We start from the raw sequence: 16,572 nt of genomic DNA on the forward strand, positions 1-16,572 counted from the left end.
TCAGGCGGCAAAGCATTACATAACACTCAGATTAAAGTAAACCGTGTAGACTTCCTGACTGCAGAGTTTGCAGGATAACATAAGCAGTTCACTGATTTTATTTATTGCTGGAGTTGCTATTTAGCTAAACCTTGATGAGGGATTTTCACCATAACACCTGCTATTGTCTTAGCCATTTAGCATTTAGAATACAACATTGACATTGATTCAGTGATTGGAGAGGAGGGAACCCAATCAATCATGTCTTCCTTGGGCTGTCAGAAATGTTCAGTGAAAGTAGGGAGGCACGCTCCACCTATTGCTTATTGCTGTACGTACGCAACAGGACACAATTAATCAGGTCCCAGCATCACACTCATAAAATGCCTACACTAATGAATGGAGACTATAAATTCAAGATCTGTAATTGTGAATGTAAACCTACGAAAGAGCGTTCAATGCCGTACCTGTTCATTGGCCCAGATTTATGCTGAGGAGACTGTAGGCACACATACCTTAAAGAAGAACTCCAGGCAAACAGCTAAATACTGATGAAATACAGTAAAACCTTGGATTTCGCGCATAATTCATTCCAGAAACATGCTTGTAATCCAAAGCACTTGTATATCAAAGCAAATTTCCCCATAAGAGATAATGGAAACTCAAATAATTAATTCCACAACCATTTATTCATAAGTCCTTCAGTTTATAGTCCATATAAAAAGATTATAGCAATGTGATAGGTTGTGTAACCATAAAATGTCCATCCACAAATGGAAGCCTCCACAAGGGGATTAGAAGCAAAATCCAGTAGGAGCTACAGAGTATAAAAGAGAAGAGAGACGCCTCTAAGTGTAGCAATATGTTGCTAAATGTTGTACCTTCATTAAATGTAACCATAATGCTACACTTAGAGGCGCCTTTCTTCTTTTTATAATCAGTTATGACATGACACTACTTGTATATCAAGACAACGCTTGTAAATCAAGTCAAAATGTATTTTAAAATTTTGCTTGTCTTACAAAGTGCTCTCAAACCAAGTTACTCTCAAACCAGGGTTTTACTGTACGTAGATAAAAGATATTTTACCTGACAAAGGATTTGTATGTTGGTTCATGGCATCCTGCCACACAGCATAATACTCCATGGCAGGGAAGGAATCTGAACTTTGCAGCTGAAATGTCACTTTCACTTACAGGTACCTGCACTTTTTTTTCAGATGCGGCACACCACAACACACAATGAAGTGTTGGGCAGGCCATAGATGGTGCAAATTTCTTTCCCACAACCATAGGTTGAAAAGACGGTGATTATTGCAAGCGATAATCGCAAGTAAAATCTGTCAGGTTGTTTGTACCCAAGTCGATCAACTTGGTACACTCAGCCTGCCCACACACAGCTCGTCTATGGCCGGCCTTACTATGCAATCCAGTGAACTACAAAGTGTCAATGGGGTGCATTAAACATAAATAGCACCACAATACGTATATGGTGCATTATTAACTCATAGAAGTGCAGCCAGTCTGAACCATTCATCTAGGTTTTAAACAAAGGATGCGTTCACCCCATATTTAGGGTGTAACATGTAACATTTGACTGTGCAGCAGCCGACATGTGCATCAGCTTAATAAAAAAAGGTAAATTAAAAACTACTCACAAACATGTGAAAGAAAACCGCAATATACAGTGGGGAATTGTTAGATATCACTCTTGTTAATATGTTATATTGCAGCTATTTGCTAAAATCATTTAAGTTAATTTTTTTCCCTCATCAATGTACACACAGCACCCCATATTGACAGAAAAACACAGAATTGTTGACATTTTTGCAGATTTATTAAAAAAGAAAAACTGAAATATCACATGGTCCTAAGTATTCAGACCCTTTGCTGTGACGCTCATATTTAACTCAGGTGCTGTCCATTTCTTCTGATCATCCTTGAGATGGTTCTACACCTTCATTTGAGTCCAGCTGTGTTTGATTATACTGATTGGACTTGATTAGGAAAGCCACACACCTGTCTGTATAAGAGCTTACAGCTCACAGTGCATGTCAGAGCAAATGATAATCACAAGATCAAAGGAACTGCCTGAAGAGCTCAGAGACAGAATTGTGGCAAGGCACAGATCTGGCCAATGTTACAAAAAATCTCTGCTGCACTTAAGGTTCCTAAGAGCACAGTGGCCTCCATAATCCTTAAATGGAAGATGTTTGGGACGACCAGAACTCTTCCTAGAGCTGGCCGTCCGGCCAAACTGAGCCATCGGGGGAGAAGAGCCTTGGTGAGAGAGGTAAAGAAGAACCCAAAGATCACTGTGGCTGGGCTCCAGAGATGTAGTCAGGACATTTGTAGAAAGTCAACCATCACTGCAACCCTCCACCAGTTGAGGCTTTATGGCAGAGTGGCCCGACGGAAGCCTCTCCTCAGTACAAGACACATGAAAGCCCGCATGGAGTTTGCTAAAAAACACCTGAAGGACTCCAAGATGGTGAGAAATAAAATTTTCTGGTCTGATGAGACCAAGATAGAACTTTTTGGCCTTAATTCTAAGTGGTATGTGTGGAGAAAACCAGGCACTGCTCATCACCTGTCCAATACAGTCCCAACAGTGAAGCATGGTGGTGGCAGCATCATGCTGTGGGGGTGTTTTTCAGCTGCAGGGACAGGACGACTGGTTGCAATCGAGGGAAAGATGAAAGATGAATGCGGACAAGTACAGGGATATCCTGGATGAAAACCTTCTCCAGAGTGCTCAGGACCTCAGACTAGGCGAAGGTTTACCTTCCAACAAGACAATGACCCTAAGCACACAGCTAAAATAACGAAGGAGTGGCTTCACAACAACTCTGTGACTGTTCTTGAATGGCCCAGCCAGAGCCCTGACTTAAACCCAATTGAGCATCTCTGGAGAGACATAAAAATGGCTGTCCACCAACGTTTACCATCCAGCCTGACAGAACTGGAGAGGATCTGCAAGGAGGAATGGCATAGGATCCCCAAATCCAGGTGTGAAAAACTTGTTGCATCTTTCCCAAAAAGACTCATGGCTGTATTAGATCAAAAGGGTGCTTCTACTAAATACTGAATACTTAGGACCATGTGATATTTCAGTTTTTCTTTTTTAATAAATCTGCAAAATGTCAACAACTCTGTGTTTTTCTGTCAATATGGGGTGATGTGTGTACATTAATGAGGAAAAAAATGAACTTAAATGATTTTAGCAAATGGCTGCAATATAACAAAGAGTTAACAATTTAACGGGGTCTGAATACTTTCCGTCCCCACTGTAATAGCCTTCAGATGATGGCAATTGGTCTCACGACAACAGACTCCAGATGGTAATGGAGAAGATTTTAAGGGCCACTGCTGGCTGATGCGTTTCAAAGGGATACCTTCTTCCTCAGAGCCCAGCCTGGGGCTCTGAGGGCTGGGCTCTGAGGAAGAAGGTATCCCGTTCGAAACACGTCAGCCGGCAGTGGCCCTTAACATCTTCTCCATTACCATCTGGAGTCTGTTGTTATGAGACCGATTGCCATCATCTGAAGGCTATTTATATTGCATTTTTCTTTTACAAGTTTGTGAGAAGTTTTTAATTTACTCTTTTAATTAAAATATATCTATGGATATGCACAAGGTTGGTGTGCCCTCTTTTTTCCATTTCTCTTTGACTGCTAGGATACCCCTATCCTTGAGGGCAGCAAGGCCTGAGGTGTTGTCCACTACGGACTCTAGCCCACCTAGTTGAAGCACAGGAATATTTGTTTTCTGCCAATAAAAAAAAGGTAAAGCTGTGTTCACTTTCCCAATTACATGCAAAAGGAAGTGAAAAAAAACAGGATGTATGCTTGCACATTACAGTTTTGTTGATGACATAATTGTAACCAATTTCTTAAAGACTATCTCCACCTTTAGCAACATGTTACATGTTACACCCTGTATTTAGGGCATAAAATGCTAAGTACCCAAACCCTTACCCCCTCCCTCATGACAGTGGGGGCGTTGTGTTCCTCTTCCCCACACTTGCTGTCACAATTTAAAAACAACGCAACTGTGTGGGGCTCTGCTTGCACAGCTGCATCATTCATTCACAAAGATCTATAAATGAATAGACTACAAGTCCCATCTACCACTGCAACAGACGGACTTGTAGTTCTCAGTGGATAACAAGTGTGCTAATTGGCACACTCATAGTCCATTGGCACTTTCTGCAACTCAGTAACTGAAAACCCATGGGCAGAGAGCTGCAGGAGCCCGACATTGCACCCATGATCCACTGATTGCAGGTGCATTACTCCTGTGTAACAAAATAATGAATGCATACTTTTTTCTGCAAATACTGTATTTATTGGTGTATAACACATACTTTTTCACCCTGAAAATCGGGTGCAAATAGCGTGTGCATGTTATACGCCAATACTGCAATTTGGGCTGCCTAGGAGGGAACGGGGAGGGGGGGGACGAGAACCATCAGATTACATACAGCGAGAATCTCCTGTTTACTCAGCAGCCTCTGTAATAGGAAGTCCTGTCTCCTGGGCCAGCATTGGGCCACTGTTCTGTCTATCATAGAAGCCGGTCCAGGAGGCGGGACTTTGTATTAAAGAGGCCGCCGAATAAACAAGAGATTCCCGCTGTATGTAATCTGACGGTGCTCGTCCTGCCCCCCTCCCTGTCCCCTCCGAGGAAGCAGTAATTTGAGGTGAGGCTGCAAATGGGCACTGATCAGGCTGCATTCATGGCAATGGTGAGGCTGTATATGGGCATTGATCAAGCTGCAATGATGGGCAATTGTGAGGCTGCATATGGGCATTGAACAAGCTGCGTTGATAGGCAATTGTGAGGCTGCAGATGGGCATTGCTCAAGCTGCATTAATGGGCAATTGTGAGGCTGCAGATGGGCATTGATCAAGCTGCATTGATGGGCAATTGTGAAGTTGTAGATGGGCATTGATCAGGCTGCATTGCTGGGCAATTGTGAGGCTGCAGATGGGCATTGATCAAGCTGCATTAATGGGCAATTGTGAGACTGCAGATGGGCATTGATGGGCAATTGTGAGGCAGCAGATGGGCATTGATCAAGCTGCATTAATGGGCAATTGTGAGGCTGCAGATGGGCACTGATCAAGCTGCATTGATGGGCAATTGTGAGGCTGCAGATGGGCATTGATCAAGCTGCATTGATGGGCAATTGTGAGGCTGCAGATGGGCATTGATCAGGCTGCAGATGGGCAATGGTGAGGCTGCATCGATGGGCACTGACCCTTATTTTGCTTCAAAGTTCTTTATTTAAAATTTAAGTTTTTTTCCTGAAACTTCCCTCCTAAAATGAAAGTGCGTTTTTTTACGCCTGTGCGTGTTCTATGCTGATAAATATGGTAATTTGTTATTATTATTATTTAGTTTTAAAGCTGAACTTAGCCTTTAAATTTGCATTGTGAATGAGAGCATAGTCTTGTGCTACTAGGTCAATAAAATTCTCATACAGGTAAAGGAACTTTGGGTAGTAGCACCCTAAATACGTGTGTGTGTGTGTGTGTGTGTGTGTGTGTGTGTGTGTGTGTGTGTGTGTGTGTGTGTGTGCTTAAAAAAATTGAGGCCTGCAACTATCAAATTTCTTAAAACTTTCCAAAGGCTGCCTTACAAAGGACAAAATAAACAAAATGGAAGATAAAAAGAACTCTGTTTTTTATGACACATCAAACAGCTACAGAGAGTGGCCTACACATAAAAGCAGCTCACGCTCCAGTGCACCCAAAGTGGAGGAGCACATGGACACTAATGTTTGTATACAGGCACCCTGCAAACAGCTTCAGCGTAACGCCTACACCTCCATATGGATAGCAGCCTCATAGTATAATAGCCAAAATAAACAACTGTTCAAATTTATAATCCGAGCAAGTAAAACAAACAGTTACAATAGTAGAAAACACTGCTAGTAGTTTTACTGGCTTAGTGACACATCCGTACAACGCACACCACATTTATAGGCTTGTAAATTCTCAGATCTAATGTCATTGCTATTCACACGCCTTGTTCCTATTTGCTTCAAGGTTCCTTAGAATTAACTATTTTGAGTGCAAAAACTGTACAAATAATAGACCCCGGTTATATAAAATAGTGCACAGAACATTTACTTCGAGCTGCAATTTTTACTAAGAGGATGACTGTATTTATCGTTATACAGGCACTACATTATTTTATTAAAGTACTTTGGGTCAATTCACTCAATAATCCATTTATTACAATGTTCCCATATTGGTGTGCCATGTTCCCTTATTTTATAAGTTTGTATTTGCACTAGTATTTACATTGACCACTTGACCTCCAGAATATTTACCCCCCTTCATGACCAGGCCATTTTTCGCGATATGACACTGCGTCACTTTAACTGACAATTGCGCAGACATGTGATGCTGTACCCAAATAAAATGTATATCCTTTTTTCCCCACATAGAGCTTTCTTTTTGTGGTATTTGATCACCTCTGTAGTTTTTATTTTTTTTTTTTGCACTATGAGCAAAAAAATACAGACAATTTTGAAAAAAAAAAATTTCTGCTATAAAACATAAAAAAAATAGAAAATCAAATTTGGCAAATAAAAAAAACAATAAGCGTATATTAATTGGTTTGTGCAAAAGTTATAGCGTCTACAAACTGTGGGATACTCTTATTTATTTATTTTTTACTATTAATGGCGGCAATCAGCGACTTATAGCAGGATTGCAAAATTGCGGCTGACAGTCGGACACTAACTGACACTTTTGACACTTTTTGGGGACCAGTGACACTAATACAATGATCTGTGCTAAAATATATGCACTGTCACTGTACTAATGACACTGGCTGGGAAGGGGTTAACCATCAGGGGCGATCAAAGGGTTAACTGTGTGCCTAGCCAGTATTTTAGTTTACTGTGGGAGGTGCTTTTACTAGTGGAAGACATGGATCCATGTCCCTTCTTTGCAGCAACACAAGATCCATGCCTTCCCTCCTGTCAGAACGGCGATCTGTTTACATAATGTTTTATTCGAATAGTTTTACGATTTGTTTTACAATTTCCAAAGTGCATATAATATAATAAAATAAAGGAATATAATAGAAAAATATATAATAGAATAGAAAAGAATATAATGGAAAATAAAAGAATAAAATACACTAGAGTAAAACAGAACAAAATAGAATAGAAAAAAAAACTGTAGAAACAAATAGTAAACAGAATAGAATAGAGAAAAAAAGGAACAGAATAAAATAGAAAAAAATATAACCATCTTCTGAAATTCGAATTTCAAATAGAATAAATTTGAATTTGAATACATAAGAAAAGAATAGAATAGAAAAGAATAGAATAGAAAAAAATAATAGTATAGATTAAAATATAATATAAATTAAAAAAACAATAGAATATAACAGAAAGAATATAACCATTTCCCAAACTTCAAATACAATCTATTCAAATTTGAATAGAATAGAAAAGAATTGATTAGAATAGAATAGAAAATACCAGAATAGTATAGAAAAAAAAAACAACAGAATAGAATAGAAAGAATATAACCATATTCCAAAATTTGAATAGAAAAGAATAGAAAAGAATTCAGTTCTTTTATTTTCAATTCTTTTTTATTCTGTTTTACTCTATTATATTATTTTATTGTCTGTTATATTCTTTTCTATTCTATTTTTTTCTATTCTATTTTATTCTCTTTGGTAATTGTAAAACAAATCGAAAACTATTCGAATGAGAAAATTATTTGAATTTGAAAACTTTTCGAATTTGAAAACTAGTCGAATTTGAAAACTAGTCGAAATTGAAACGAAAACTATTCAAATCAAATTCAATTTTAACACAAATCTCTGACTAGTGAAATCCAGTCCATAAGGGGCGCGGGGGCGCCACCCCCCTAATCTCCATGCGCTACCCCCTAACCTCCATGTGGGCCGCCAAACTCATAGGTTTCTATGAGGTTTTTTTTTTTTGAAGCACATGATTAGAGCCTGAGGCTCTAATTAGCCTCAAAAAGGTTGGGCTCGGGGAGCAGAGCACTGCGCCTGAACCCACCCACTTGTGACATTAGCAAATCAATATTCGCCATTGTCTTCTGGCTTCTCCTCCCGGCCAATCAGGACAGGAGGTGGATCTTAAGATCGGATTGGCCAGGAGGAGAACCCGGGGAAGCCGCAACCTGTATGGGGTAAGTACAGACCTGGTGGGAGGATTTGTTTGCCCCCCCCCCCCAAAAAAAAAAAATGGAGCACCAGCTGCCACTGTTGAAATCTAGCTCTGCACCCCTACTTGGATGAAAGGTGAACCCTGAAGCATATCTAAATCGAAGAACAATAAATGTAACATACTGTTGTGTACCAGTCCTTAGATGTGGTAGCTGCCTTCCTTTTCTTTTTCAAGTGACTTTTCTGCAATGCAGAAAATACCCATGGATCCTGCCAGAAATCCAGTGTCCTTGTAACTTACACTTTTGGTCTCCACATTGGCTGGTAGTCCAATGGTACAGCACTGCTGTTACTTACAGCACACACTGAAACATTGTTATCCAGCGACAAAAGTACTTGATTTGATTGTAGCTGTATTAGTGCAATTGTGACAGAGAAAATTGAGTACTGTCCGTGATACTTTTTTTATTTGCACTAACATACAATTTTTCAGGACAAGCTTTCGTGGTGTGTCCCCTTCTTCAAGGTCCAAGCAGACTGCTTGGACCTTGAAGAAGGGGATATACCCTACCCCAAAAGCTTGTCCTGAAAAATTGTATGTTAGTGCAAATAAAAAAAACGGATAGTACTCAATTTTCTCAGCGACAAAAGGAAATTCCTTACTGGCAGGATCAACAGGTAATCATGAAGAAATAAAAATGCGCAGAGATTAAACATTTTTTTAGCTTTGAGTAGCACGTGAAGGGAATATATTTCAGTGACTTTGGGCAGCTGTCAAAAACAGTAGTGGTTGGGAATCAATGTAGATATGCAGGGTGGAAAGTGCTAGACTTCCTAGAAGTCCAGGAAAAAAATGTACTTGAAATCCCATTTATCCTGCACCTAAAAACCAAAGCGTTTTGGGGGTTTAAAGGGTAACCCTTCCTTAGGGCTACAAGTGATACATAAAAAGTACAGTGAATATTTAATATAATATATACAGTCTCAAGGCTAAAACAGAAAGTCATCAGTATTTTCACCTCTGTCCCAACAAAAAAGTTATACAATGGCAGCACATCAGTCCTTATATGTAGTGAATGCATTACATTTCTTTTTCCAGGCTCACTTACATTTATGCCGCATACACACGAGCGGACTTTCCGGCATACTTGGTCCGGCGGACCAGAGTCCGCCGGACAATCCGACCGTGTGTAGGCTCCAGCGAACTTTTCCGGCTGACTTTTTCCCAAAAGTCCGCCGGACCTAGATTTGAAACATGTTTTAAATCTTTCCGTCGGAAAGTCCGCTCGTCTGTGTGATGGTCCGACGGAAAGCCCGCTCATCTGTATGCTGGTCCAAAGGACCAGATACGACAAGGGCAGGGTATTGCATTTCGCGCTCGCTGCAATAGGAAAAACAAATTTTCCTATTGCGGCGAGCGCGGGGCATACCAGGCCCTTAGGTCTGGTATGGATTTTAAAGGGAACCCCCTACGCCGAAAAAACGGCGTGGGGTCCCCCCTAAAACCCATACCAGACCCCGATCCGAGCACGCAGCCCAGCCGGTCAGGAAAGGGAGTGGGGACGAGCGAGCGCCCTCCCCCTGAACTGTACCAGGCTGCATGCCCTCAACATGGCCCTCAGATCCTGGCCCCCCACCCTATGTGAATGAGTATGGGGTACATGGTACCCCTACCCATCCACCTAGGGAAAAAGTGTCAATAATAAAACACACTACACAGGTTTTTAAAATAATTTATTAAACAGCTCCGGGGGGGGGGTCTTCCTCCGGCTTCGGGGGTCTTCCTCCAGCTTCGGGGGTCTTCTTTCGGCATCGGGGGTCCCTCCTCCTCTTCTCCTCTTCGTCCGGTTGGTTCTTCTCTGCTCTCTCTGGCCTCTTCTCCCGGTGTTCCAGTTCTTCTGCCGGCTCCTCCGCTGTCTTCATGCCGCTCTATTGCCAGCGGAGGTCCGGACTTCTGGGCTTCTTTTCTTCTTCCCTCTTCTCTTCTCCAGATGTTGACACGGCGCTCTCTCCGGCTGGACTGCCCTCTGAGCGCTCCATTGTGACTTATATAGGCGGAGACCCTGCCCCCTTATGACGTCACAGTCCCTGGGCATGCTGGGACTGTGACGTTTTAGGGGGCGTGGTCACCGGGTGATGTTGATGTTTTAGGGGGCGGGGTCTCCGCCTGTTTAAGTCACAACGGAGCGCTCAGAGAGCAGTCCAGCCGGAGAGAGCGCCGTGTCAACATCTGGAGAAGAGAAGAGGGAAGAAGACAAGAAGACAAGAAGCCCAGAAGTTCGGACCTCCGCTGGCAAAAGAGCGGCATGAAGACAGCGGAGGAGCTGGCAGAAGAACTGGAACACTGGGAGAAGAGGCCAGAGAGAGCGGAGAAGAACCAACCGGACGCCGGGAGAAGAGGAACCGGAGGGATCCCCGAAGCCGGAAGAAGACCCCCGAAGCCGGAGGAAGACCCCCCAGAGCTGTTTAATAAATTATTTTAAAAACCTGTGTAGTGTGTTTTATTATTGACACTTTTTCCCTAGGTGAATGGGTAGGGGTACCATGTACCCCATACTCATTCACATAGGGTGGGGGTGGGATCTGGGGGCCCTCTTATAGGGGGCTCCCGGATCCAGATAAGCCCCCTGCCCGCAGACCCCGACAATCAACAGCCAGGGTTGTCAGGAAGAGGCCCTTGTCCTCATCAAAATGGGGACAAGGTGCTTTGGGGTGGGGGGGCTCCGCAGGGTGCCCCCTCCCCCAAAGCACCCACCCCCCCATGTTGAGGGCATGCGGCCTGGTACGGTTCAGGAGGGGTGGGGCGCTTGCTCGTCCCCACCCCCTTTCCTGACCGGCCGGGCTGCGTGCTCGGATCGGGGTCTGGTATGGATTTTAGGGGGGACCCCACGCCGTTTTTTCGGCGTAGGGGGTTCCCTTTATAACCCATACCAGACCTAAGGGGCCTGGTATGCCCCGCGACGGGGCTCGCAAGGTGTCAATCTCGCCGATAAAAGCGGCAAGATTGACTTCCTTTTCTAGTCCCGTCGTACCTGAGTCACATTCAAAATGAACGGACTTGTCCGTGTGTGGGCAAGTCCGTTCATTCTGAAAGTCCGCCGTAACTCCGGCGAAAGTCCGTCGGAAAGACGGACGGACTCAGCCCGCCAGAAAGTCCGGTCGTGTGTGGGCAAGTCCGTCCGTTTTTAAGTCCGGCGCACCTGGCGGACAAAGTCCGTCGGAAAGTCTGCCGGACCAAGTATGCTAGAAAGTCCGATCGTTTGTACGCGGCATTACTTTCACCTAGTAACCACGTGAACAACACACTTCTTGTCCTTTGGTGGCTACGCTCATCTCTCTATTGTATCTATGGGGACAGCCATGGCTGTCACACAGTCTAGACTTCAAATATGTTTGCCTTCGTTTATCTCCATTACGTGATGAATTGATGAGTTCCCATAATAAAAATACGATGTCTCTTCTTTCTTTTCAGCAAACAGTAAGTTACTGCATTTCTAGCAAGATCAACAAGTACTTTCTGTACTTACATGTGGCCACCACATCTGAAGACTGGCAAAATACAATATACAGTGCCTTGAACAAGTATTCATACCCCTTGAAATTTTCCACATTTTGTTATGTTACAACCAAATACATAAATGTATTTTATTGGGATTTTATGTGATAGACCAACACAAAGTGGCACATAATTGTGAAGTGGAAGGAAAATGATAAATGGTTTTCCAAGTTTTTTTATAAATAAATTTGTAAAAATTTCAAACAAAATTCTTTCACGTTGTCATAATGGGATATTGTTTGTAGAATGTTGAAGAAAATAATGAATTAAATCCATTTTGGAATAAGGCTGTAACATAACAAAATGTGGAAAAAGTGAATACTTTCCGAATGCACCGTAGATCACAGCATATTCATGTGTTAGAATTCCCCAGTCAAAGTCCAGACCTAAATCCAATTGAGAATCTGTGGCAAGACTTGAAAATTGCTTTTCACAGACACTCTCCATCTAATCTGACAGAGCTTGAGCTATTTTGAAAAGAATGGGCAAAAATGTCACTCTCTAGATGTGCAAAGCTGGTAGAGACATCCTCACAAAGACTTTCAGCTGTAATTGCAGTGAAAGGTGGTTCTACAAAGTATTGACTCAGGGAGGCTGAATACAAATGCACGCCACACTTTTCACATATTTATTTGTAAAAAAAATTGAAAACCATTTATCATTTTCCTTCCACTTCACAATTATGTGCCACTTTGTGTTGGTCTATTGCATAAAATCCCAATAAAATACATTTAAGTTTTTGGTTGTAACATTACAAAATGTGGAACATTTCAAGGAGTATGAATACTTTTTCAAGTTATTGTAAATTACATTAAAGTGGTTGTAAACTCTGTTACACCACTTTTACCTACAGGTAAGCCTATAATAAGGCTTACCTGAAGGTACCGTGAATATCTCCTAAACTTGCACAGTTTAGGAGATATTCCATATATGGGCTACTGCACTGAAGAAAAGGCCCGCTGGTGCCGTTTCTTCAGGACTCGTGCATGCACGGCAGTGACATCATCGCAGCTCTGGCCAATCACAGTGCCGGAGCCGCAAACCCGGATGTAACTTTGGGGCATCTTTCTAAGGTAAGTATTTCATAATGAGCTAGTATGCGATGCATACAAGATCATTATGCCTTTGTCTTGCAGGGTCAACAAGGACTGGATGCATTTTGATCCATCTATAGCTGAACCCAATCTACAGAAGCCCATCTAACAATCAACTTCTGTGAAACAGGGCTGTTGGAAAACTTTCATTCAATCAATGACTGGAAACACTGGTCGTGTATTCTGACAGCTGAGGAGTCCCCGCTGTCAGAATTAATTACAGCGGGAAGGATTCTTCCATCCACCTCACTTGTGTGGATGGGGGACTGTTTTACAATCAGCCCATCTATGGCCAGCCTTGCGTTCCTGTTTTGGGGTTTAGATTTGCTTTAATGTAAGCACAGAAAGATGGAGATATGCTAACTTCACTTATAGGACAGCCAGGAATTTGTCATAAGAAAAATCAGTCTGTTTGTGCACTTGTATTATACTTGTAGACTAGGACATCTCCATGTGTTGGGAAAGTGGGTGGAATTGTTTGCCTGCATACATTCACCTTGCGTTTCAGGGCATTGGTGCACCTTATGATAACTGCACTGATAATTCATGACATCAGGTCCATGATATTCAATAGTTTATTTCAAATGTATGCAATTATACAGTGTGATTAGACAGTATACACCCAAATATCCTGCATCCCGCAGTCTGAGGGTACTTTCCATGTAGTGCACCACCATCCTTATCACCAAATGTGAAGTAACCCTCAGCGTGACCCTTTACTTATGTCTGATTTCTTGGAACATTGATGATATTGAGAATTGGGCTGCATGAAGCAGTAATAGGTGTGCCTGGCTGCCAGAAGTACTTATTATTGCAAACAGAGATGTTCTAACTTGTCTGAGCAACAGTTTCCCTTTTTCCATATTGAATGGGAAGAAAAGCGTTAATCATTTGTGCACTTCAGCCAAGCTGCCTGGTACAAGATACCGCCTATTATTCTGGGTGAAATATCTACCTGTCAATGGCCATGCTAAAAGGGATAATCTGTGACACTGACAATATGATGCTGCGACTGTGTGACACTGTGCTTTATACGACAAATGCAGAGTATACCGGTACATCAGGAAGATCATTGGCAAAATAGTAGCCAAACGTAACCCTTGACGGATACTGCTTGCACTGCACCCATCACATAATCTGAATGTATAAACTGCTCACCGAGAATCCACATTAATCCTATTACTGGAGATATCTACACAGCACAGTAAGTACACTAAACACTAATGAATACAGCAATCCTTGTTCCATAAAGAAGGTGCAAACTGTAAATATCTTAATGAATATTTTGGGGCAAACAGATACCATTTTATATTGAATAGAGGTGGAAAATTAAAAGCTAATTGGCTGAAATGGGTTCCGCTATTTTCAATATTGCACTTTATTCCACTCAGTAAGCCGGTTTATGACAATTAAGAAGATTTGCTTTATTACAAGACAGCTGATTATAACAGATCTATATACAACATGGACAGTCTATATTCACTCTGTATTAGTGCAGGTCTTCATAAATAGAAAATATGTTCTAGAACTATAATGCATATAACAGACTGACTATCATTTAATACGACCTAATTAAAGTCCGTCCAGCACCAACCTTAGCTGTGATTTTGGGATTAGTACAGGTACTTCTCACTTAACGACCAGGTTCTAAGCCAGCGACCAGGTCGTTAAACGAGGAGCCACAAGTAATCAATATTTTAAGCATTTCTAACTACTGTACTGTATTGTGAAAAAAAGGTCTAAACACAAAACTCCAGCTCAATAATATTGTTTTAATTTGCATAAGTACAGAGCACAAATGAAAATACTGTACTTGTACAATACAATGATGTACAGCACATCTTTCGGGTGGGGAGAGCTGGTCGTAAGTCCGAGTGGTCGTTAAACAGGTAAGTCATTAAACAAGGAGTATCGAAGCATTAGCACATATTTTGGTAGGGTGTTAAATACAATCACTACAAGCATGATATGCACAAAGCATCTCAAATGAAAGTAAATGATTATAATTATTTTTAATATACAGGATGTATATAGCGCCAACAGATTGCCCAATTTTTACATGATAAAGGAAGTCGGTAAAGTTACAATACAACTCAATACAAGAGTAATGGAAGTAAGCGATAGCTGCACTTACCCTCAACTGGTACCTCGGGCACCAGTCGTCCTCTCCCGACCTGCTGAAGCTGGAATGCCGCGCGCACCTCGTGACAACTTGGGGGCCCCTGGGCGGGCATCAGTGCCACAAAGTTGAGGAGCAGAAGAAGGAGCAGGAGAAACATGGGCATCTCAGCAGAACACAGGGATACACTCAGGGTGTACCCACCTCTATTCACCTTTACTCTGCATCTATCTCCTTAGGTTTGTCCAAGTATGCTTCTCCTGCAGGCACCAATACACCTCCTCTAGTTAAAGGACATAGCCTCAATGAACTGAGAAGAGCATGTTGTCAGGATAGAAGTTGGCAATGATCTGTCCCTGGCTGACAAGTGTCAGACCCTCCCCCTCTCCTATATGTCACACCTATGTCAGGGTGCTCTCCACTTTAGTCTTGTATGGCTTCTATTTATTTGGCTGTCAGCTTCATTCTGTCTTTAGGTTGAGTCCTAGACTGTAGGACAGGTCCCTCCCTCCCTCACTTCTGTACTTCTCCCTCACTTCATGCCTCCCCATACTCTTCTCTCTCTCCCTCTGCTCCTCCCTCCCTCTGTCTCCTCATCCCCCATTCACTCCTGACCATTAACTCCACGCTTCCCAACCGATCACCCATTAGCCATCGTCACATTACTGTATGCCTTTTTTATTTTTCCCCCTCGCCCTGCTTGGCTTACTGTCCACATCATGCTGGCACAAAAATAAACTGGATCTGTCAGTCATCCTGTTACAGCATGACTGCATCAAATGAAAACACTGGACCTGGCTTTCGTGACTCAAGCAGTTGAAAGGTCGACAGTCAGCCAAGAGAAATCTAAAGCTGCAGACAGTACTGCGCTATAAATACAGCAAAATAAAGCATGTTCCAAAAATCAGAGCGCGCAGAAGCAATTAACATTTTTTTCATTGTGAAATTATACAACCATAAGAGGAGGATGTCTCAGAACTAAAATCTTTTCTGGCAGTGAGGCAGATCAGAATGATACAGTTTCATCTGAAAAGAAATCAGCATTTTCCCTCTTTAAAATGAAGACTTTCGGTCAGTAGGCCTTGATCGCGCTGCTATATTTTTACCATGACTTTTATTTTAAAAGCGTTAACTGATGAAAATAATAAAATAATAAAAATAAAACTTAAAAAAAAATGGAACAAGTAGAATTAATTCATGAGTAAATGATAATAAGATATGAACTCCTGGATTTCCAACTATTTAGGATGGAAATAAAACGACCCGTGTTCACTTTAACCAGCTTAAAATGTTACTTTAACCCACAACAGTAAAATCAGTCTGTATATGCAGTAAAGCATGCTTGTTATACTCACTGTGGAACCTAAGGGGTTAATCCTCCGCATTGTGTAAAAAGGCTGTTTGATCTTGTCTTCTCTGATCCTCCCCTCCTTCCTAATAATTTCCCAATAACACAGTCTATGGAGTCAGGCTGCACATGCTCAGTTTGGTTTGTATTGCTAGAGAGTTTTTTTTTATTGGGATATTGCATGTGATCAGCACAGGGCCAATCAGCACTGTCCAGACAGAGGGTCAGATGTCTTGCAGTTTTATAGAACAGTCAGAAAACTCCTCCTACAAGCTTTAACCAGTGCTTGGCTGGATACAGATAGAAGT

General features: G+C 42.0%; 1 protein-coding gene and 1 long non-coding RNA gene across 4 annotated transcripts in view; one reads left to right on the forward strand and one right to left on the reverse strand.

Annotated features, from left to right (window-relative positions):
• The window catches only part of LOC141139569 (glypican-5-like), a 469,973-nt gene extending 454,277 nt beyond the window's left edge, over positions 1 to 15,696 (reverse strand). The window contains exon 1 of one of the 3 annotated variants that reach the window (XM_073625838.1): positions 14,932 to 15,696. In XM_073625838.1, the coding sequence (XP_073481939.1) occupies positions 14,932 to 15,082 (151 nt within the window). In that variant the 5' untranslated portion in view covers positions 15,083 to 15,696. The remainder of the gene's footprint in view (positions 1 to 14,931) is intronic. The other 2 variants (XM_073625836.1, XM_073625837.1) reach the window with 2 other exon arrangements.
• Positions 13,694 to 16,572, forward strand: part of LOC141139570 (uncharacterized) — a 79,497-nt gene continuing 76,618 nt past the window's right edge. The window contains exon 1 of the long non-coding RNA XR_012243771.1: positions 13,694 to 14,001. This is a non-coding gene — a long non-coding RNA (uncharacterized lncRNA). The remainder of the gene's footprint in view (positions 14,002 to 16,572) is intronic.

Source organism: Aquarana catesbeiana, linkage group LG04 (genome assembly GCF_042186555.1).
Source record: "Aquarana catesbeiana isolate 2022-GZ linkage group LG04, ASM4218655v1, whole genome shotgun sequence".
In the NCBI taxonomy this organism is placed as follows: Eukaryota; Metazoa; Chordata; class Amphibia; order Anura; family Ranidae; genus Aquarana; species Aquarana catesbeiana.